The 24424-nt window shown below is 37.0% G+C and overlaps 1 protein-coding gene across 4 annotated transcripts; it reads right to left on the bottom strand.

Moving 5' to 3' along the window:
- Positions 1-167: 167 nt before the first annotated feature.
- dennd1a (DENN/MADD domain containing 1A) lies at positions 168-23212 on the bottom strand. Of its 4 annotated transcripts, XM_084388275.1 has the most exons (24): positions 23046-23212; positions 21478-21542; positions 18935-18978; positions 16343-16392; positions 16054-16173; positions 15866-15935; positions 15196-15276; positions 14597-14650; positions 14223-14333; positions 14033-14133; positions 13265-13310; positions 13021-13122; positions 12188-12313; positions 11848-11949; positions 10350-10437; positions 10204-10241; positions 10002-10073; positions 9718-9774; positions 9502-9618; positions 9263-9340; positions 7069-7139; positions 5827-5955; positions 4450-4732; positions 168-3923 (listed from the first exon to the last, which is right to left on the bottom strand). In XM_084388275.1, the coding sequence occupies exons 1-24, from the start codon at positions 23060-23062 to the stop codon at positions 2937-2939; spliced, it is 3009 nt and encodes a 1002-aa protein (XP_084244401.1). In that variant the 5' UTR covers positions 23063-23212; the 3' UTR covers positions 168-2936. The 4 variants fall into 4 exon arrangements, with proteins under 4 accessions (XP_084244401.1, XP_084244403.1, XP_084244402.1 ...); XM_084388277.1 differs by lacking the exon at positions 5827-5955; XM_084388276.1 differs by lacking the exon at positions 9263-9340.
- Positions 23213-24424: the final 1212 nt, after the last annotated feature.

Raw genomic sequence — 24424 nt, 5'->3', positions numbered from 1 at the left:
TCCATGATTATTTGTGCTTGACTTTTTAAAATGTCATCACTTTTGCTTACAATTAGCAGCACTTAATTAACATGTTAAACACCCCAAACATATTATACATAACAATATGTGCAAGAATACTGGGAATGAGAATGATTAAAAATAAATAAATGGGAGCAAAACAAATGTCAAGCTCGCAACTTTCACAGGAATATACTGTGCTTTTTAATTATGGCAAACACAAAAAAAATAACATCCAAATAAAAATTTTAAAAGTGCAAAATGATAAACAGGATATGAGTTCACATTAGGATACATTCCAAGAGAAAATTGTATTTTACACATCAGAAATGCATTTCGATAATTCCATTTTGCCGAGAGCCGCTCTTTTCTACCATTCAATCCGAGATATCCAAACATCAAAGGATCCTGTCAAAATACAATAGGTCGTATAATGGTTGTTAAATCCATGCTAAGTCATACTTTTATGTTAGATTATAGTTTGACATTTTTTCGCTCTCAGAATACATGGTCACATTCAGGGACGTCCCTCTTTGTCTGTTGTACAGTGATGTGCAACACTTTACCCAGTACAAAATTGAACACTTAACACACTTTAATGACTTGCCAGTTAAATATTGCCTTTTAAACCACCGTGTATATCACAGATTCAGCTCATCTGACAGTTGCTGAAAAAAGAACAAAAATACTGCATCTGCTTCAGCCAAAATTGTAAAGGTACTTTACAGTGAATACATTTATTTTTACTTAAAGTCTACTTTTGCCATTTTAAATTAGCACTTGATATGCAAGCACACATTTTGATGTAAATAATGTGAAGTTTTGCATTTATCAGTCAGTGTATTCTTTAAGGGTGACTCGTAAAATTTCCAATTGTGTTTTAGCATCCATTTCTGCTAAACATTTTCTTTAAAACTTTCCGTATGAATTATATACTAAGGACAGTGTTTGCTGTACCAATCATATATCAACCTAACAGCCCAAGTGAACGTGGAAATCATCTCATAACAAAGTCAATATTTGAACCAAAATGTCTGAACAACCCATGCTGTAAGACTAGGTATACACAACAAACCTCTCAGCAAAAACAGCTCTGAACTTCCACACACACACACACACACACACACACACACACACACACACACTTGCTTGCAAGGACCAAATTAAACTCACACTTTAAGGCCCAAATTAAAAGGTGGTCCAAACGAATCAACTAACAGAATTTTCTAACAGCTCTACAGGGTGGATACAGATGTTCAAGAACACTTTAATAACACAAATAACATTATTTCATATCTTTAAATACAACAATAAAACCAGAGAAGAAGAGACACCAATTCACTCCCTGATGTTCCCTGACATGGACAAAATAACATGTTTCTTTTGGATTTGAGCATTTGGTTGTACACAATTCTTTTCCATGTCAAGATCTGCACAAACAGTGTTCTCCTACTTGCAAGTCTCAGACAAAAATATAGCAAAAAAATGCCATGAAACAATGATCCTCCAACACAGATTGTGTATCGTGCTAAACTAAACCCAATAAACAGGCACAGTCTATGACAAGAAAAACAGCTTTTAGAGTTAGGATTCATTTTAACACACTTTATAGCAGTATGTATGTTTAAAAAGCGCAAAACAGATCCATTCGAATAAATACCCATAATGCAGAGTGCATGGCAGTAGCAGATTAGATGGAACGGGTAGTGCTAAAAAGAAAGGTCTGATTGATTGGTCGCTTTATGAAAGCTATAAGTCTATTATATGATGCTCAGAATAAAATAAGATTTCAAACTTAAACATCAAATCAAAGCAAGTGGACAATTAGCATCTAAACTAAACTATTTTGAAACTGAACAGAACCCAGTTCCAGGAGACCCATTTTAACACTTTTGGACTGACACGCAGGCAAGCGGAAGAGGTAAAGCCTGTACCAGTAAGGGGTTTACCACATATTTAATCTAACAAAAAACACACTCTTGATCAGTTTACCTTATTTAATGACACTTTTTTGGTCAAGAGCTAATGCATCAAATGCATCCTGCATTTTTGACCTCTAAAATAAGTGACCTCTAGGGGCAGTGTTGTGTTCTGAAGGGCTGTGTTAATTCTGACCCGTTCTGAGCGCTAACATTGTGCTGCACACACTATGCTTTATGCAGCGAGTAGTATATAGCTTGTACTAGGGCACAATATGTAGTGCAGTATGCATTGTAGTATAACGTATGTAATGTAGTGCAAATATGAAGTACACAGCAGGTACTGCAGCCACATGTAGTATGCAATGAGTATTTTAGGGTGCAGAATGTCGTATGCTCTTGTGTCATGTAGTAGGTAGTGTGGAATGTGTAGTATGCAATTTACTAGGGATACACAATATTTGTATTCAAGTGTGTTATAAATGTCAATTTAACAATTGTTTGTATACGTATGCACAAGAATGTGGATGTTAGGGTTTGATGATTTAAATTAAAATGTGTGTATGGTTAAAAAATAAACTTCTTATTAAAACAGCACTGGCTGTTCAGAGGACGTGTAGTTTACTGCCATAAAAGCAATGTCAGTCTAATCGCTAACGTTGGGATGTGGGTCATTATTTTATGGTATCTTTAATATTGTAGTCTGATCCCTATGGGAACTACACTGCTAGCTACAGAAAATACAGTGTTATTCTGCTAATATGTTTTTCAGTGTTAAAATTGGTGCTATTGGAGCAACACGGTTTATCCAGTTGTTATGGGAAATACAGCATTAGCATCAGTGTGCATAAGGCTAAGTGAGTGAGCTAGGCGCAAAAAAAGCACAACACACTCTGGAGGAAAATGTTCAACAGTGCTTTCAGGCCACAAGGAGGCGCAGTCTTAAACACCCACTGGCTCTAAATTTGCAGTCCCTCACTGGTTGGTAGCAGCAGTAGAGGAAATATGTGGGCAGAGCTAGTCGAAAGTTTCCCACCTTCTCCGTAAGTCCTCCACCTTTTTTGGGGGGGGCGTGGCCATTACTGTTGGTGTGGTTGCCATGGTAAGAAGCTCACTAAACGGGTCATGGGGTGCGTCTGTGGAGACTTGCGCAGGCTGGGCAAGAGTAGCCGGAGCAGGCGAGTCTAAAAGGCTTGAGAGAGAGCCACTACTGCTGGAGGACGGAGGAACGCGCCCAGTTGACCACGCCCCTCCTGTTGGGGTCACAACCACAGCAGATGCCTGACCATATACTGAGAACGGGCGAACAGAGGTGGGGAAGTAGTTGGCACCTGGGGAAGGCATGTAGGCTGTGGTGAAAGGGTTACCTGGGGCAACAGGACTATAGTGCCTTTGTGGCGGGTACTGGGGCGTTTGGGTGAAGGGGTTCAGTGACACCGGAGGGGGAAAGGCGGGCAGGTTTGGGGGGTTGGGTCGAGGAGGTATAGGGGGTTTAGAGAGGGATGGGGCAGCCTCGTTCTTCATTGTTCCGCACAGAGGGTCCAACAAGCTGAGCAAGTCCAGTCCCTGTTCCTCGTTTGGCTTCAACAAGTCTGCCTGAGTTTGTGCTTGGGAGTGAGGAGACATGTTCAGCGCTTGCCGAAACTCCTGCCCTCCAGTGGACCCCCCTCCCTCCTTCTCGCAGCCCTGCTTGACCCCGCGCAGCAGGGTCACAGCTGGTGCCAGCACTGCACCCGGTTCGGGTGTTTTCCGACCTTGGGGACGAGGGATTGTGATACAAGCCCCCTCAGTCTTCTCTCCACTGGGATTTGAACTGTCTCTGCTGGGTGGGCGTGCCTCAGGGGGTTCCAAGGGTGGCACAGAGAGAGGTCTCTCCCAGGATAGTGACTCTCGGCCAAGCAACGTAGATGGGTCCTCCAGTTGGCTCCAGAGCTTGCTATACGGATTGGTGGTTTTAAGACCTGGGAGAGTGCGTGTGCGCTCGCCAGAACTAAGATCCATCCGCTGGAGAACAAACGATTAGAACAAGTTTTTAGATAGATAGAGGCCATGAACACAGATAAATATGGTTGCTTTGGAGTGTTTCACGGTTTAAAGTGTTAACAGGAGTGAAAACCGCAATCCAATCCTAAAACAATCAAGTAGTGACCAGTAAATGTTTATTAAATGCTTCTTGTTTACCGCCGTGAGATGACAAAGCATTGCTATGGTTCTCATCATCAATTATTGTGATTTGGGGAGTGTCTTCTGTATTCTGTGCAAGAGGAACAATGATATAGGACAGTGTTTCTCAAACCTGATCCTGGAAACACAACAACAGTACACATTTTGGATGTCTCCCTTTTCTGACCCATCCATTTCAGGTCTTGAAGCCTACTAACAAGCTGATGAGTTGAATCAGGTGTGTTTGAATACAAAAAGTTGTATTGCCTCCAGGAACAAGGTTGGGAAACAGCAATTTAGGTGATTCTCTCGGGCAGTAAATTGTGGCTGTCACTCCCAACCCTTTTCAGTGCTTACATAGTCTAACCTGGTAGTTGAAGTTGGCATGTTGTGGGTCTGCCCGAAGCTCCTCCAAACTCCGTGCAGAACTGATTGTAGGGTGTGTGCTGAGAGATGGTTTTGTGGTATTTGTAGTTTCTGTACATTCTGGTTCCCCCTGCTGACTACGGAAGGCATCCTGCAACAGGCTCAGTTCAGAGAACTTGTGTAGCACAGGGCTGGACGGAGCAGTGTTACCTTGGAAGCGCTCCCCGACCTCCTCACCTTCTTCCACAAGCTCCGCCTCTTTTAGAGACCTGTATGGCTGGGGCCTAAGTCACATACGCAAACAAAAACACATATGTGCACAACATCCACGCCACAAAACATAAACAAGCACACGCAACGCACAACACATGCACAAACAAGTACAGACACACATTGTAATTATCATGTTAGATGAAAAGCTGTTGAAATGGGCAGATATAGTCAACATACAGTAATAATCAAAATCACTTTACGTCAATAAGCTGTTGCATGCCACAGGCATAACATTTTAAAATCTAGCCATGCAATAAAACTGATTTAAGCCAGCATTAAAGACACATTTAGCAGGCCGCAGAGTTACTAAATATCATGGTGAACAGTGGCCCCAAAAACCATTTGGACAATTAAAACACACTTAAAAGTATAGTAGTCATTGCATTAGGCTAGATAACAACAGGCTCTCACAACAGGCTAACATGCTCTCAGGGCCTGATTGAAGACCAAATACTCTGCCCTATCTTGGATTACTTGCAGACCTTTAATAACATATGCATTAAGGCTGGCAAGAGGAGCACTTCAGTAGTCTAAACAAGTCTAGAGACAGCAAGAGTTTGGACAAGGAGCTGTGTGGCATGCTCAGATCCGAAAGGTTTGATCTTTCTGTTGCTGTATGGACAAATCTGCATGAGTGAGAGGTCATCATAATATGGTCTGCAAAACAGAGCTGGTCTCCAAACACAAAGTTTGACTATCAAAAATATTTGATAGACCAAACACACCACCTAATCCTGGGTATCATGTAGACCTTTAATAACTTATGCAGGGAGGCTAGTGAGAAGAACACTGGAGAAGAGGATGGGGCCAAGCACCAAACCCTGAGGTACCCCTGTGTGTAGTTGATACAGTTCATACTTACAAATCGCTTCTACATGTTCCATTAAGTTTGACAACTTGAATGTGTTTTGAACAGTATCAGTATATCTAATGCTTCAACATGGTTTGATATTTTCTAATCTAATGCAATGACATCCAAATACATTTTTTTTTTAGTGTGTCCAAATACTTTTTGGGGCAAAGTAGGTAAAAAGGCCATCAAATATTCACTTTAAGACTAAAAGACATTAGAGAAATCAAGAATGAAAACCACTTGAACAGAGACCATTCAAAAGGTGCAGAAAGCATGAAGTGTTCAGGGAAAGCAGCAATGGAGTCGTCATCCTGAGACAGCTCGTCACCCGAAGAGTCCTCACACAGAAACACTGTATAGTGACGAGTTGGACGCACATAACTACAGCGTCAACACGCACACATACAGAGATGCACAGCAGCAACAACAAAAAAGAAAGCATGAACACAAATTGGCAGAGACAGAGAGCCAAGTATCAGGTGTAACCACACACAAATACACAGATCACAAACAACCATCCCAGTGTGAAAGAGAACACAAGAGTGAGAGAGAGAAGGAAAGAGCAAGTGTTACATGCAATCACACAATCAAGACCACAACATTTTTGCTGTGCTAATTTGTATTTGAGGGATAATGTACAGCCTGCCAGCCACCAGTGTTATCGCTAACTAAAAATATAAAAAAAACATGTTTGTCAATTGAAATAAAATGTACTTTGAGTAAAAAAAAAATAAAAAAATAAATGAAAACAATAAATTTGTATTTAAAAAATAAATAAAAAATAAACGAAAGTGACAAAAGTACATAAAATTTGTAAACATTAAAATTAAAAGGAAAACTGAAATGTAAAAGTACACGCTAAATCAAAATATTTAAACAAAATTATAATAGTATATAAATTATACTAAAATAACATTTCCAGCCACTATTGCAAAATAAAAGGAAATCAGGACCCAGATGCAAAGCAGAGGCATCTTGTATTAAACCAAATTAGTTTATTTTAGCATAATGATCAGCTGGCTGTACATTATCCCACTTATTACATGGATACTAGTCAAATAAAAAAAGAGGGGGAAGTTTTAATTTTTTCATTATTTTTAATTTAAGACTGGCTTAAAGCTTCTCCTTAATAGTTAATTACAAATAAAAACAATTGGCCAAACTACAACATACTGTTACAATATTACATTTATATATTATTACCAATCTGCAAGTTACTTTTTCCTAAGCATAGCTACAATATAGCATGTCTTCTATTTTAAGTTCTCTTTCATCCAGCTCTTTGTATTTCCTACCAGTTCATTGCTTTGAACAGACAAATACACAGTTTATCGATCATCAAAAAAAAAAATCTGACCACTCAATGCCATGGTCGTGGGGCAAAATATTCCATATAGCCGTGCAATAAAAACCAACAGAAGCAAAAAGACCATTGTCTATTTGTTTATGTTTTGCAAAAGCATATGTGAGAAAGGTTAAGCATTTAAGTCTTACTGTTCAGGGCTTCCCTCTACCCCAATGTTACTGCGTGGTCTCTTTGCCACCAGAGGACGAGGAGGTCGAGCCTGCAAACACATGCAAATACACGTTTTAAACAGCATCCTAATGTCTAAAAAAGTTCAGGACTTGTTAAATCACTGTTAGGTCAGAGGTTAACTGCTCCCGTCAGGTCAGAGGTCAAAATCCAAGACCTGTGGCAAGAGTGGCAGCCCGAGTAAAGCGCCTTTTAAACCATCCCAAATTGGTAGAGGTTTCCACATTCATTCGGCTCACAGTTTCCTCTATACTGATAGTAAAAGTAAAACTGATTCAGAGGCAAAAATGAGCTGAAAAGCTTTTTAAATACACCTTCTCTAGCTCTCAAGGTCCAGAATCAGGGCTCGACAGCGAGAGCATTTCACTTGCATTTGTGACTAAAAATAGATGTGTGCGACCTGTAAAATGTATTTAGAAATATACGTGCGAATAAACAGTAGGTCCCCATGGGTTGTGTCAAATTTAAAGTAAAAAAACAATTGTTATATATTTTTAAACAGTTGCTATATATGTCATTTTAGGAGGTCTTAAATTTGAGGATGGAAAACATGAATAGCAATATGGCTTAATGTGATTATTGGCGATTATTTATTTGTGAGCGCTGCACGTTCAAAGTCATAACGTGGCCCTGTTGCGCATTCTAGAGGCCCGTGGTTTCAGAGCAGTTTGCAGTCAATGTATTTATTTCAAACGATTGCTTATGATCTATTGTCAATGAATTATGAGAATGTTTACTTTATGGTGTTTGTATTGTAATGTTTTAGATGGTTGTAAGAGTGCATATTTTAGCTGCCTCTTGTTTGATTGAGCAGCTGGAAGCAGTAAAGACATTTCAAAATAAGAGTCCCGGTGTATTTTGATTATAAGTCCTGCAAAAAAAAATTTTCTGGTTATTATTGGTATTTCATTGCAAAATAAACTTTATCTTTACATTAATTAAATGCTTAGAATATACATGATTATTTAAGTCCCCATGAAACTTTTTTGGCTTTTAGAATGAATATGTTAGCCTTATGGTTGTCTCCAAAACAATGCCAAAAAAAAAACAATACAATCCTTTCAAAACATATGGATCAAGGATTTTGATGACATCACTCTGCACTTCAGCTTCTCATCAGATTTTCCATCCAATCAAATGCTCTCTAGAATCTAAAGCGTCCCGCCCCCTACATTACAAATAGACGTTGAAGCTGCGGCTTAAATCGGTCACTCGTTCACACATTTACTATTTTCTATATAGTGAATGGCACATTCAGACAGTGTCCATTGGGGCGAATGACGTCTGGTTTCACATTAGTCTCTCGCAAACCACTGCCATGCGCACACAGTCTCCTCCGGTCTGGGGACACGGTAGCACAGAGCGGATCACACACTCAAGTCGCCGCAGACCAGAAAACCTATCGGACCCATTTGAATTCTACACAAAATGCTATATTTTAAAGCAAAATTTAGGAGATTAGCAGGAGAAATGGTTAGACAGACTCGGCATTAGAAACAGCACTGACGAGTAGTAGAGATAACATTGGTGCAATGCACCAACATAAATTACACACTTTTCAAACAACACATCCTCTGCATGATTGTTCAGTTTTTCTTTAGTAAAAGTTTCATATTAAATCTAAAAGTGGAATCTACTGTGGCTATCATAAGCTGTCAAATTCGGCTTTGCTGAGCTCAACGGCTCAGGCTGAGATGTGATATAAACAAAACACTATTGGCCATTTTAAAAAAGGGGAAGAGCTGCTCTATGTCCCGCCCTGTCTTCCTAATTCAATGGAAATTACATCAACACACTGAATAACGCTGAGCGTTTCAAGGCACTTCAGTGACCCTTTAAATAAATACGGTTTAAAGCAAAAAAAAAAAAAAAAGTAAGTGTCACACCCTGAGAAGAGATTGAAACCAGAGGAAAAAAAGTTTGTGCGGTGGGAAAGTAAGTGCAAACACACATGATAAAATTCATGTGTGTGAGCGAGCATTTATCTGTGGAATAGGAACTGAAGTTAGATCACACAGACATGTAAATACACACGCATGCACACAAACAGTGTCCTGCAGAACACAAATATAACAAACTCCAGTGCAGACGCCAGGTCAGAGGGGAATATTTGAGCTCAGGGTGACAGCTCAGAGGTCAGCGGCATGTACTCACTGGTCGTGTGCTGCGCTGCAGTTTGGAGGGATGGGGGGGAGGGGGGCGTTGTGGCCGCGGGGGCCGTGCCTGATCAGTCTGCTCCAAACATACAAACATGCACACACTTTTATCTATAAAAATATGGTTTCTCTTACACACTTTCTAAAAATGAACAATCCAACACAGACTTAATGGACTGAATCCTAATTACTATGTCCATGTTAACTGAAATAACTTAAAAAATTCCCCACACCCACCTGTCCAAAATGAACTGTGATTGGACGTCTCTGGTCCCAGGTGAGGGAGTCTTTGCTGTGTGTGGAGGGTAGGTTGGTGGAGCCAGGCTCTTCTGAGTAGCCATTCTCTGCAAGCTCCTGGAAGTGAACGAGTTTGAATGACAATGCATGCACATTTGTTTATGCAAAAACAATGAATAATTGTGTTTTTGTGTGTGAGGGAGAATGTTTGAACACCTTTTGTTTGAGTCTACTCTTGACTTCTTTGATGCCCATCTTGGCATGGTCTTTGGCCTGTAGAGGAAACATCAGAAGATCTCTTACACACAGACACCACAGAGAAATCTCTCATAATGAAAAGAAAGAAAAAATATGAAATTATATATATATCTTATATAAAAGAGAATAATAAAAATATAGAGAAAATCATAGAGAAACCCCCTCTCATGGAGAAAACAATAATTCACTCACACAGAGACAGCTGAGAAAGAAGTAGCAAATGTTTACACATGGATACGTACAAATTTGTAAACTGTCTTCATTGCAGGATTTGCCTTTGTCTTCACCGTGTTTAAGATGGCCCCACTGCCCTTCTGTAAGCGAAAGATGAAAAAGACATTATCAGATATGGGCAAATATACACATTCACTCCAAAAGAAATATTAGTATCAGTACAGTTCAACCTCTTTAGCACACACAAAAACAAAAATCAAGAAGTTTCACCTTCACTGTGAAAAGCCACTGATATGTCTTATCACTGCCTGTAACCGAAATTTTTAACAGACACAAGCAAATTAAAAAACAGTAACATAGAATAACATGAATTTATTAGCTGTACAGTGACCAAACAGACAAAGTGAGTCTCTTACCAGCATACTCTCCAATGTTGATCTCCTCCTCAAACTGATCGCTGAACCCTTCACCAGAGTTCAATAGCTCCAGACGGCCATCTATAAACTGCAAACACACACACACAAAATAAAGCAATGATTTCTATGCAGGCATCTCGCACTGCGAGAAGAACCAATATGACACTGACTTTATAAAAAACAAACAGACATTTTTTTTTTATCTATTTAAAACAAGTGAAGAAAGAACTCACAAATAGCTTGAACTGATTATGACTAATAACATGTTAACATGTTATGAATAATAATCAGTGTTGGAACACATTACAAGTAACGTGAGTTACATAATCAGATTACTTTTACATGTAACTAGTAAGGTACCGCATTACTTTAAATTTAAAACAAAATATGAGCTACTTTTTCAATCAGGTATCGCAAGCTGCTTTGTTTTCCCGTTTATGTACTGAGTGCTCTCCAGTCCCCATGTTGAGAGAAATAGTGAGTAAGTGCCGAGGCTTTGTATGTGCTGTGCTAACATGATGGATATTATATAGTTCTAGACTAAATGTGAGCATGCATTTACTCAATTGCACAAAAACAGATTCAGCATTTCTCAAAATGAAGAAAAACAGTAAATGCAAAATTGGAATATTATGCAAACCTGCAATAATTAAATATGCTAAATTACGCAAACCTGCAATTATTAAATTCGCTAAATTACACAAGTATACTTTATGTATTTAGTCTCACTTTATGAAACAATGTCTTTGTTGCTGACCTTCGATGATCCAATTTAAACATACCAATAGGCAAAAATGACTTTAGCTGAACATCACATTTGTTTTTAATTTGTTGTTTTTATTTCTAAAGTAAGAGTGCTGAACTTTCTTCTCCTGCATCCTATTCTTGTGCAATCCAGAATAGCAGCAAAGCTGAAAGGTTTGTTTGAGCTACTGTACAGACGTGAATTTGCATTTCCTTCAGCCTGAAATAACTTTCCCCAACCCTGCTAATAATCATGATCATTAATATGCCTCACTATGTGCATTAATCCAGTGCTTACAATAAAACTCAGCTATACTTTGGGGACAAAATTCCCTGAAAGTTAGCTTAAGTTGACAAATGCTCTGTGTTTGATTCTAAAATTGCTGTTTATACAGAACATGTAAAGCATGAGTATGAGTATGCCAGTGGTATTTCAGTATAATTTATATACAATTATAGCAATTTTTAGTATTTAGTTTTTATTTTAGCAAGTATTCACAATTTTGTTATGTGGCTTTGCCATTTTTATTTGGTTTGGGTTTTTTATATTTCTAATATAGCTTTAATAAAATTTTATTTCAGTTTTAGTAATTTTAGAACGAAAAACGAAAAACAGCTGTTGTTTTATAATACAAAAGATAAACTTCTAAGCTTATAACATAAATGGAGCAATATTCATAATTAGCTTTATATGAAAACAATAAATGTCTATTGCATGCTCTCATTCACATAGCTAGGTAAACATGTGTAATACCTGTTTAAAGAACTGTAGTTGGATAGCGTTCTGGAGAAACTGTCGCATTGTGCTGGATCTGTGTGTGATGAACGTTTCCTCACTGAACGTGATTGGCTCCTCCTGAACATATGGACACATGGGAAGGAAAAACATGCCGCTTTATACCTGAGCATTTATATTCAAAGAGCTACATGTACTGTCCACTAGAGGACAATGTCTCACAGCTAGCCTGAATATTCTTGCACATTCAACTGCACAAATACCTCATACCTCAAATGCTCAGAGCCAACATTTATAACCATTTCTGAGCTTCACTCAGAACCATAAGCACATCAATACTACTAACTTTCTCTCTCACCGGTTCAATGTGTAGCGCGTTCCTGTAACTACCGAACAGAGCTGCCTGCGCCTTCAGAAACGCCCTGGCCACCCCGTCTCCTGTCGTTGAGGAAACTTTTCTTAGGCGGTTCTTTAACGAAGATACCTACAACACACACACGTATATCACTTATATCATCATTATAAATATATTTCATTAACACTTGACAATATGGTCTCATTTGTTGTTAAGCGTAACTATGAAACAAACAATGAGCAATATATTTTTACAGCAGTTATTTAAGTGCCTCTATTATGCAAGGCTTGAAATTGCAACCATTTTGGTTGCATATGCTCCCGTAATTTAGTCCGTGCGACCTCAAAAATATTTGGGAGCATTTGTGCGAGTGCACATAATTGTTGTGGTGCGACCTGTTTTTATTTATCTAAAAAAAGTTAGCTAATTACTGCACAGCATGTGCCTGATGTGAGCAGATACAGTGACACGTGTTACAATATATTCGGCTCCTGTTATGCTTTTTTAAAGGTTCCTAATATTGTTTTAGAGGTCTTTTACAATAGGTTTGCATGCAACCAAAGAATACAATTTTTAATGAACTAATGTTAACAGATACAACTTCTGATTTAAAAAAAATTTATTGGTAAATGTTGCAGAAATTAACATTAACTAAGATTAATAAATGCTGTAGAAGTATTGGTCATTGTTAGTTCATGTAGTTAACAAATGTAACAAATTAAACCCCTATAGTAAAGTACCTATATTTCTATATCAGATCATCCTGTCATATCAAAATAAACACTTACAAGTTTTGTGGAGATCTGAGCAGGTTGTGCTTAAGCTTATTTACTTACCACATCATTAGGAAGGTTTTGCAGGTCATCAAACGGTGTTTCAAGAGTGTTTGTGTCTACATTGAGAAGTACCACATCATCTAAAGCCATACCTCGCACCTTCTGTTACGACAACAAACACAGATACACACAAAACTTTCTAAATACAGCCTAGAATTTAGCTACGCTAAAACCAATAACCGCAACATGGAGAAATATGAATATGCAGTTATGGTAAAATAAGGTAAAATTAGGCAATATATACCTCCATGAGACTGGAGTGTACGCCGATGAGGTATGGCATTGGAGCGCTAACAAAAAAAAAAAAAAAAAAAACACATCAGTATACTTTATGCCTTTTAAAATGTATTAAATATATGATTATATACAAACATATTTAGAAAAATTATTTTACATTTATTTTACATTATTACAAAATATTTCTATTTTAAATAAATGCTGTTCTTTTGACCTGTCTATTAATCAAAAAAATTATAATTGAAAAAGGTATCAAGTTTTCCACAAAAATATTAAGCAGCACAACTGTTCTCAACATTAATAATAAAAATAAATGCTTCTTAAGTAGCAAATCAACACAGAAGGATCATGTGACACTGAAGACTGGAGTATTAGCGCTAAAAATTCAGCTTTGCATCACAGGAATAAATTTCATTTTAAATTGTAATAATATTTCACAATATTACTGTTTTTACTGTGTTTTTGATCAAATAAATACAGCCTTGGTGAGCATACGTGACTTCTTATCTTGACGACTATCTTACCATTAATGTATTGTATGTAATTAAATGTAAGATATATTTATTAAAATTAATTTAATAAAACCTTAAAATATATTAAAACATTCTCCATCTTGTGAGAAAAGTCTCATGGAGAAAAAAAGTTAATAACTGAGCCAAATAATGCCCTTATTGATATATAAAAATGGAGGTGAAGTACTAAGCAGCTTCATTTAAAAACAATAGAAATGGGAGGCCCTTCGTAAGCATAGATGAATAAATGCGAGTGTACTCACCAGCAATAGTCTATTAAATGCTGTGGCAGGACTGGAATGTAAACATGCTGCCAGAACATGGGATATAACATGGCTGCTGCACCATGAACACATGCGGTTAACTGAGAGAGAAAGAGAGAGAGGGGGTTTATTAATACGAGTAAAGAAGCGACCAATGATAGAGAGAGATGGTGGTAGAGATGTTGCTCACAGTACTCAGCTTGCTGCAGCTAATAAGGATTCGTCTTTCGTACAGCATGCTAGCGTACAGATGCAGCATGTTATTCACATCCACTGCTACGAAATACTCGGTCAGATTTCTCTGCAAATAAAGAAAAAGAATTTAAAAAAAATCTGAGCAGTTAAAACATTTTGCATGAGTTTCAATGTGTTGGACATGTTCTATTGACAACTAGTTAGAAGACATCAGATACATTTAATTTTCAGACAAGCTTTATCATTTTCAACTTGTGTATTCTCAGACATACTTTAATATTTGTAAAAAGTCCCGTCCAAATTGTAATTAGTCACCATTGTGACTAATAGGGTTGAGATAACTTGGTCAAGGTAATAAGACAGACTTACATTTTCAGGTATACTGGGTAATTCCCTAGGATCAGGCACTGTGAAAAACAAATGCTAGAGAGGGAGAGAGAATTGTAAAAATCGAATTAGAAATGTAATTAGATGTATACAAGAGATTAATGTAATATGAACATCTTGTCTGATGAAAGCATGTGTATTTCTGTATATTAGAGGTCTTCACGGGGCCACTTGGATCTGAAAACCAGAGGTTTCGGGTCCAAAACTTTGCTGAGTGCCTTGGACACGGGTCGGGTCTGATATTAGTAGCTTCGGGTCTTGGGGAATTTAAAATAAATGTGCTTTTACCAAATGGACCTGAGAAGACCCGAATTATTTTATTAAAATATGCCAGCTTTCCACTATTCGTTTCAGGTTTTTAACTATTTTTATTTAAAACAAATAGATATTAAATAACGATATAATATTATCTTTCTTCCTTCTCTGTCAATAAACACTTCTATGGGTAAATTACCAGACCCTCTAATTATATCAGCTTTTGCTTAAAAAAAAAAAAAAAAAAAGTATTTATGCATGTCGGGTCGTGATTTGGGCCGATTCAGGTCGCGGGAAGACCCGAGAAGACCTCTACTGTATATTACCACACTCAAATGCACAGGCACTCCAGGATCAGGGATGTTTAACACATGTAGAGACTCTAACAATTCTCTCCATTGGCTGTCCTGTAACACAAATACACACAGATAAAAATGTTTAAAAAAATGTTAAGATGTTGAATCACTTTAACTAAGCATTGCTACACTTCTGGGGTCAAACAGCTGAAAATATCCTCATAAATGATTTACACTACCATTCAAAAGTTTGAGGTTGGTAAGATTTTTTTTAAATGTAAAAATATATGTCTCATATGCTCACCAAGGCTGCATTTAATTAATCAAAAATGCATTTAAAACCGTAATATTGTGAACTATTATTACAATTTTAAATATTTTTTATATAATATTTAATAATAATTTAAATGTCATTTATTCCTGTGATTTAAAGCTGAACTTTCAGCATCATTACTCCAGTCTTCAGTGTCACATGATCCTTTAGAAATCATACTAATATGCTGCTCATGGAAAAACCTATAATTTAGGATCAGGGTTACAGTTTTTCAAGGGAATTGTAATTAAGGCCTTAGTGTAAAGTAGGAAATCAGTGAGAAATCCTCATTTACATGGCTAATTAAATGAGTATGTGTACATTTGTGCATATAAGACCCAGTGACATATGATATATGACCTTTATTGTCACACGTGCACCACTGACCTGTCCTTTGGTTGAATAGTCAGCCAGGATATTCAACAGCTTGTAAAACACCTCAAACCAGGGCAGGTAGCTGAACAGACACAGAGAGACTACAATTAGATCAACTTGATCTGCAGGAGGTGGATGACAAAAATAGTTTCTTTTAAATGAAAATGTAAACTTGTACTCTCAAAACCAACAATTTGTACCTGAGGATGCAGTGACAGCTGTGAGCTCCCGATGAGAGGCGACAGAAACCAAAGCGCTGTTTACTCTCGATATCCGTTAGAACAAAGGTGAAGTTCTGCCCCACGTGGCCCACTGACATACTGAAGGACAAGACAGGGTCAAAGACAAAATTAGAGTCAAAATGTATAAAGAAGGATTAAGAGAAGCTGGAATTAGTAAAAGACAGTGATGCTGGAGGCCCTTCAAAAGAGAGAGTAAAAATGAGCTTCCTCAATAACTAAACAGATTAAAGATCGCATGTAACATTACCTGTCCATATTGAAGGGGAAACAAAACTTTGGGATAGTCTGTAGCGTTTCCTGAAAACAGATTGAGAGAAAAAAAGGATTCATACACTACCAGTCAAAAGTTGAGTAATTGAAAACTCTTATGTTTTTGAAAGAAGTCTCTTATGCTCACCAAGGCTGCATTTATTTGATCAAAAATAAAGTAAAAACAGTAATATTGTGAAATGTTATTACAATATTATTAAAATTACTGTTTTCTATTTGAATATATTTTAAAATGTAATTTATTCCAGTGGTGGTAAAGCTGTATTTTCAGCATCATTACTCCAGTCTTCAGTGTCACATGATCCTTTTTTTATATGCTGATTTTGCTGTGAATTATTATCAATTATCATTGGTGCTCAATTATTAATAATGGTTCTACTTATCAATGTTGAAAACTGTTTTTGCTGCTTAATATTTTTGTGGAAACTGAGATACTTTTTAAAAATAATTCTTTGATGAATCGAAAGAACAACATTTATTTGAAATGGAATTTTTTTGTAACATTATAAACGTCTTTACTGTCATATTAATTTCTTTAAATATTACATACTCAAAACTTTTGAATGGTAGTGCATCACAGTTTCCCCAAAAAATATGACTTTTTATATTTATGTTTTATGTTTATTATGTTTCTTGAGCATCAAATCAGCATATTATAATGATTTCTGAAAGATCATGTGACACTGAAGAAAATTCAGCTTTGCATTACAGGAATAAATCACATTTTGAAATATATTAAAAACAAAAACAGTCATTAATAAAATAAAATTTATTTAAAATAAAATAAATGCAGCATTGGTGAGCATAAGAGACTATTAACTTCATTCACACAAAAGGCCAAGATGACACTGTGTGTGGGACTACCATAGTATCCAAACCCTTGTGTGTGAGCGGTCGCTCTGGTACCCCTCCATATGGACTTGAGCCCCCAGGGGTGGGTGTGTGTGTGTGTGTGTGTGTGTGTGTGTCTGTGTGTGTGTGTGTGTGTGTGTGTGTGTGTTTTCCTGCCCTCATCTGTGTCAGGAGTTAGGGATTATCCCTGGAACAATAGCAAGGGAGGGGACACGGCCCAGATTACAGAGCTTCACCGCTGGTTTCTGACACCCAGATCGTCCTCTGGGACCACTGGACCCAACAATCAGGGTGAGTAAAGCTGCGTGTGTGCTGAGACACTGTGAAATTGCAAACAACTGGTACACACTTCAGTTCCAGTTATACGCACACACCAGCTTTAGTAGGTGATGTCGTCATGGCAATGCATCATTAACGTTTCAAACCAGTTGCTGTGTCTGATATCGCTTCCCATTCCCTATTTAATGCATTATAGATTCCTTGATTCCTCCAATCTTTATTTCACTATTTTTACAAGTCATCATCAGTTGATTTAAATATATATATATATATGTTATACATATAAAAAAATACTACTATACTACTGTTCAAAACACTGAGGAAGTAAGAATTTTTAAAATAAGTTTTATTTGGCAAGGACGCACATTTATAACATTACAAAATATTTAAATTTCAAAAATCTTGAAAAAAAAAAAATCCATCACTGTTTAAACTAAAATATTAAGCTGAGCTGAACTAAACAGTTTTCAGCATTAATAATAATAATAAGAAAAATGTTAGAATGATTTCTGAAGGATCATGTGACACTGAAGACTGGAGTAATGATGCTGAATATTCAGCTTTGCATCACAGGAATAAATTACATTAAAATAATATATTAACATAGAAAACGGTTATTCAAAATTGTAATAAAATTTCACAATATTACTGTTTTTACTGTATTTTTGATCAAATAAATGCAGCCTTGGTGAACAGAAGAGATTTATATTAAAAACATTAAGAAATCTTTCAGACCCCAAACATTTAATTGTGTACAATTTTATTTGTGTACAATTTGGTTTGGTGTACAACAATGTAGTTGTGTACAATTATAAATTAATTAATACAATTATTTATAATTAGAAAGTAACTATTCTAATTATGAATTAATAATTTTTTGCTATTCATTTGTTGGTAACGCTATTGTTAAGATTTAATTCAAATGACCAAATAAAAGTTAGGACCTTAAGGTAACATGTTTGTCAACTATAGTGAATGTTATGATGTCTTTATTATAGATTTAAACAAAAGTGATCTTATCCAGGTACAAAAAACTGCTCAGTACAGATAAGAGAGTTGAGATATTAAAAGAAACTGAGCACTCTCAGGCACACAGTATTTACATCAGCATTTATATATATTTGCTTGCTAAGTCCCCTTATATAGTGTATCATTCCCTATATATATGGAGTAAACAGATTTTGGATCCAGCAAACACATCTTTTCTTTCATTTCCTCTTTGTTAACCTGAGTCTGAATCCTAAGCAAGTTTGTTAAAACTGCATAAAGACGGTGTTTGGTACCATGGACCCTCTCAGAGAATTACACCCAATCTCTAGTGGTTTAAACTCCATCTGCCAGAACAGGTGCTCATTGCATTATCACTGAGGTGAACAGCAATTATGAGATCCCCACCCCAACTTCCCCAGAGAGAGAGAGCAAATAATGAGGCGCAAACCTGGTCAGCGTATGTGTCGGGGAAACTCCTTCGCACCTCTGGTCCTGAGAAGAACACACAAATCATATTATTAACAATATATAGACAAATACACAGATAAAAACAGCTGTTTTCTATACAAGCATGGTCTCTACATGTTGCCAGCCAACCTTATCACTATTATCATACAGTTTCAGATGCAGAATTCAAAACACAATGATTTATTTTCTTTGGTTTAATATGTAAAAACAATGAACCGTACACAATAAGAACAGGAACATGAAATTGTATAGAAAGTAAATGTCATCTTTTTTTATTACTTCCACATTTTAAGATACTTTCAGCCAAACTGCATCTTTGAGCACCGTACACGTTATTGTCAGACTACGATGAAACAAACCCTGCATAGTGACATATTTAGGTTATCTTAAGCTTCACTGTCAAATATAAATAAGGGTTGAGATACTGACACAACACTTCTGGGCTGATCTGAAAGGGTTTCCACTGATTTCAGAGGGATATGTGACTGTGTGGATGTGTGCATCATGGGAGGGCATGTCTCAGGAGAAAACACCCAAGATGCTTTGCTCCTGCTGCCCTCATCAAACCATACGGTCACTAAGCAACAGTCACCTAGAGGTCTGCATTGGGGGAGTTCTCAAACAGCTCACGTACATATTATTACCAAAGACTTAAGATATAAAAAGATGGTGCACTCATATTACTATGAATGGGAGAAAGTGCAATGTGCAATATGGCGGAATAAGCCCCATCTTCTGAATAAGAGCCAAATGGCACTGCAGTTAGAAGCTCCGGTTGATTTAGAAACAGTCAGTGTTCTGAGACGAGCACTTATGACTGTGCATGCACATTGCTAAAAAAAAACATGTGAGCATTTACAAACAAAATGTATGAGGAAGTTAGATATTATTGGTGATTTCAAATATGAAAGATGGCTACCGAGTAAAATGACTTGCCTTAAAGGGACTTTGATTTTACACACACTACCATTCAAAAGTTTGGGGTCAGTAAGATTGTCTTTTTTGAAAGAAATGAACACATTTATTCAGCAAGGATGCATTAGATCAAATTTAAAAGTGACATTAAAGATATAGAAATTATGTTGCAAAAGATTCCTATTCCAAATAAATCATGTTCTTTTGAAATTTCTATTCTTTTCCACACAAAAAAAACTCATTTTCACATTGATAATATTATGAAATGTTCCTTGAGCAGCAAATCATCATATTAAAATTATTTCTGAAGGATCATGTGACACTGAAGACTGGAGTAATGATGCTGAAAATTCATCTTTGCATCACAGGAATAAATTATGTTTTAAATGATGTCAAAATAGAAAACAGGTCATTTAAATTGCACTAATATTTCAAAATAGTACTTTTTTTTTATCCTTTGTGAGCATAAGAGACCAAATAAATGTCAAAAATCTTACTGGCCCCAAACGTACATGGTATATACTTGTTTATTTGCTACTTAATGTCTCAAACAACTCTTGTCTCAATCTCTTTCAAATATTTAATGACATCAAACTTATTAAAGTGCCCCTATTATGGTTTTTCAAATATATTACCTTTCATGCAGTGTATAATAAAGCTGTTTGTGAATGTAAACGTTCTGCGAAGTTGTAAAGTCAAAAGTGCACGATAAATAAAGTTATCGTCTCCCAAAAGAAAGAATCGACTCTGAACCATCCATACGAGTCATTTGTAATTTGAATCATACTGCGTTACGGTGCTATGTCACTAGATAATACATTTGCATATTGCATAATTCCCACGTTGTCCGCCTGCGAACAACTTGACCAGGCCTCAAACACGTCCTTTCACTGACGATACTGACGACTGCGTCTCAAATCTCAGAGTTCAACGCGGGATCCGCAAAACGCTTGCTCTTGAAGAGAGGCAGATTCTGAGATTGTAGATTCTGAGACTGATCGAGTCGTTTGAGAATCATTGAAATATAGTGATGTGCAATGTTTATTGTGAAAAAAAAATAAAAAATTGACCTTTGATGCATGTAAACCTGTTGTATAAGACCTCCCAAACTAAATTTGGAGCCTGTAAAATAGCATAATAGGGGCACTTTAACTGTAGAGGCCGGTTCTTCCTCAGAAGTGCTCACCATAGCAGCCTGTTTCTTTATAAACAGGTTTCCTGGTGGACTGATAATACACACCAGGATCTTTTGTTAATTTAAATGCTTGAACCCACACACTCCCAATGCACTAAATCACTCAGCAGGCCTTTGACTGCATTCCTGATCACACACCAGGAAACGACGCGAGTTACACTTTATTATTTGTTTTTTTAGATTCACTCATTGGACCACTACAAACTTAAATCACTCCAGGCTAACAGCCAGGCGAATCTTGTATATTTATCATATATGTAACCAAATTTTCTTATCTTGCTCTTCCTTACTTGATACTGAGAATTCTATTTAAAAAGAAATACAACAGATCATTCTGAGGAAGTACAGTATGTGGGCGACATGAATATTTTTAGAAGTATATCACATTTCTGAAACAGAGTGAGAGGACTCACCAGAGCCAGCCGTCCCAGAATGCACCACCTCCATGTACACCTCAAAGGTTGAGCCGGGGCTCTCCCTGAAACATAAATAGCACAGGAAGGGTCAGAGGTCAAATATGGATATACTCTAAGGAATGTGAAGACTAACTAAGGCTTTTAAAAGAAAATCAACAGTAAAATTTTGCATTCAAAAATCTGCCCTTGAGATATTACAACAAATTCCCCATTTGAACCCAAAAAGTACAGTTCCACTGACTTGAGATGTAACAACAACATAGCGCTGACCACATTATTAAATATCTTGCCCACAAAGATACACACTGTCTGCAACATAGCAAAAACATCTTACTTGTAGTTTTGAGAACAGGTTTTAACATTTATTAATATGAGCACTTTGACCTATATAAAGTCAGCCAACAAATTAAAAACAAAAAAAAATAGCCTAACTAAATTGCTCTTGTTATATAGCTAAAACTAAAGACGTGTGGGACCATGATCTGACGTTAGATTCATATAGTCACATTCACCACGATACGGTAATTAGGCTTGTCTACTGTAGTGAAAAGAGGATCTTATCTGACTAGTGACTACCATAACAGAAACCACAAAATTATCTTTTCATCTGATCAGAAATGAAAATTAAGTTCCTGAAAGTCAACAAACCTAGAACACCAAAACATGTTTTAAAAACTAACAGCCTTAGCGCGTTTTCTTTAATGTTTGCAAATATTTTACAAGTATTGCAGAAACCATGTTATGGAATAATTAAAATTAAGATGGTGGTCAGAATGTGAATTAAATATACTAGACACAAATGCATAAGGGTACTGAATATTTTCAACAACTTCACTGTATATAACCTAAATATGATCTGGAAATGATTGTTTACTTTAGGATATCTAATGCCTCTACTATCAACTATGAAGAGAAAGATCAACAAATTTCACAAACTGAATGACTGTCTTTTCCATGTGTAGAAGAGAAGCTTTTTAGTAAGCGAAAATATGTTTATATCTGACTTTGTTCTGTCCTTCATGCTGTTTCCAAACCATCTTATCGTGGGCCAATTTTAAACCCTGAAAAACACTGTTACCACAGACTGCTCTTTATCATGTCTTATTCATACAATGCATTGAATTACCAAAGCAAGTAACTGTTAAGCGTCACTGAGCTGGAAACAATGTAATAGACTCCAGAACCTTCACTGAAATACATGTGTCTGCTTTATTTTACATAGATATGCATTTCTTTTATCAAGCTGTGAAAATTATGTCTTATTAACATAACAAAATGGACAGTAATTCATCCCTGCAGGACATGTAAACAATCAGTCTCATGGACTTCATGTGTCTCCAGTAACTTACTGCAAAAATGCACAACCCTCCAGGTAATATAATACATGAATACATAATTAAGTGCTGCATTTATCATACAAATAACTAAACAAACACCCAAATCCGCAAAGCAAAGTCTCTCTCTCTGTCGCAACAAGTCTAAACAGGCCTTTTAGGGAGGTCAGAACTCGCATTTATAACAACACTGTATGTCACACAAAAGGGGAGAGAGACATTGACGCTTACTTGATACGAGAGCCCATTGTATCCTTTATTCAAATCCAATCCCTTCCTCAGAATTATGTGACAATAACCCGCTGTCGGAGTTATATTTCCCGTTACCCCCGTCACATACTGCACAGGAACGCCATGGTCTCCACGCGCGGATCACGGTACTACGGCCTTGGTGAATTATGGGAGTTGTAGTTTTTAAGGCGTGTCTGCGGTTGTCAGTCGATAGAGCGCCGAACTACATTCCCCACAGAGCCGTGACGTACGAGTCTCCTGACACAGAAGGGAGTGTAGTATATGATGCCTGGGCATTGCAACAATGAATTGCAATAACAACTGTTACAGCTGTATGACAAATGATCAGTGTGGATGTTTTTATTGTTAGGAGTGCAGTGACTGAGTCAGAGTCTAAAACTACTGTGGTACACTTTATGAAAGGAGAATGTATCCTACAGTGGTATTCTGATGATGGTGTTGCCAAACGGAGCCTGTTGATGTGAAATAAACTTCAGTTCAGGTTGCTGGTGGTGTTTATGATATTGTTCTTTCTTTCTTTAGACTTCTTATAAACAAAGATTTTCATCCTAAATCAATGGTAGGCTATAGGCTATTTACCATATCCTACCCTAACCCACACAATTGTTTCTGAATGTTGTGAAAACTTTTAAGATTAAATCATGCAGTAGGCTATCCTGCACACATTGTTTGCCAGAATATACATTAGTTGGCCAAATTTTGTACCCAAAATTTCCATTAGCCTAAATAGCTATCCACAATAAAAATTTAGCTCTGATTGGACAGCCTATTTCTAGATATAGTGATTTTGTTTCAGGAAAATATATTTTCCATGGGGCTGCACTGCATAGGCTACTACATTTTCCTGTTTCAGAATAGAATAGAATAGAATAGCTATCACACAAGCAATATATAGGCTATACATTGTTTAACGTGAAGGAGCTATTTCTTCATAACTGATTTCTTAAATGACTTTCACTATAAACAGTCAGGTAAGATGAGTTGCACGCGGGAACAGAGATTACAAAAGCTGCTGTTTCTAAGCGCGCAGGACTAGCCTATTATTTAAAAGTGTGTTTAAGGCGACAGATCTTCACAAGCCCTGATACTGCGCGCATGCAACTACACCCCGTCCACTCTTACCGAAAGGAAACGGACAAGTAAAGACGGCAAGACTACAATTAAAGACAACTGGACTTCCATGACCGGGATAGCCTAATATTGATGAAGACAGGCACGCGCACAGGTGACAACACGCAGCTTCTACCTGCATCTCCGCGCAACATCCTCCTTCTATTCGGGAATCTGTTGTCGCAAACAAAGTTTCTGATTGCAGTTTATTTATTTCGAACATCCTTGAGCACATGGATGACCTCCTC

The sequence above is a fragment of the Rutilus rutilus genome (assembly GCF_951802725.1).
Source record: "Rutilus rutilus genome assembly, chromosome: 18".
Lineage (NCBI taxonomy): Eukaryota > Metazoa > Chordata > Actinopteri > Cypriniformes > Leuciscidae > Rutilus > Rutilus rutilus.
The sequence above is the reverse complement of the archived record's forward strand: the minus strand, read 5'-3'. Positions and strand labels throughout refer to the sequence as shown.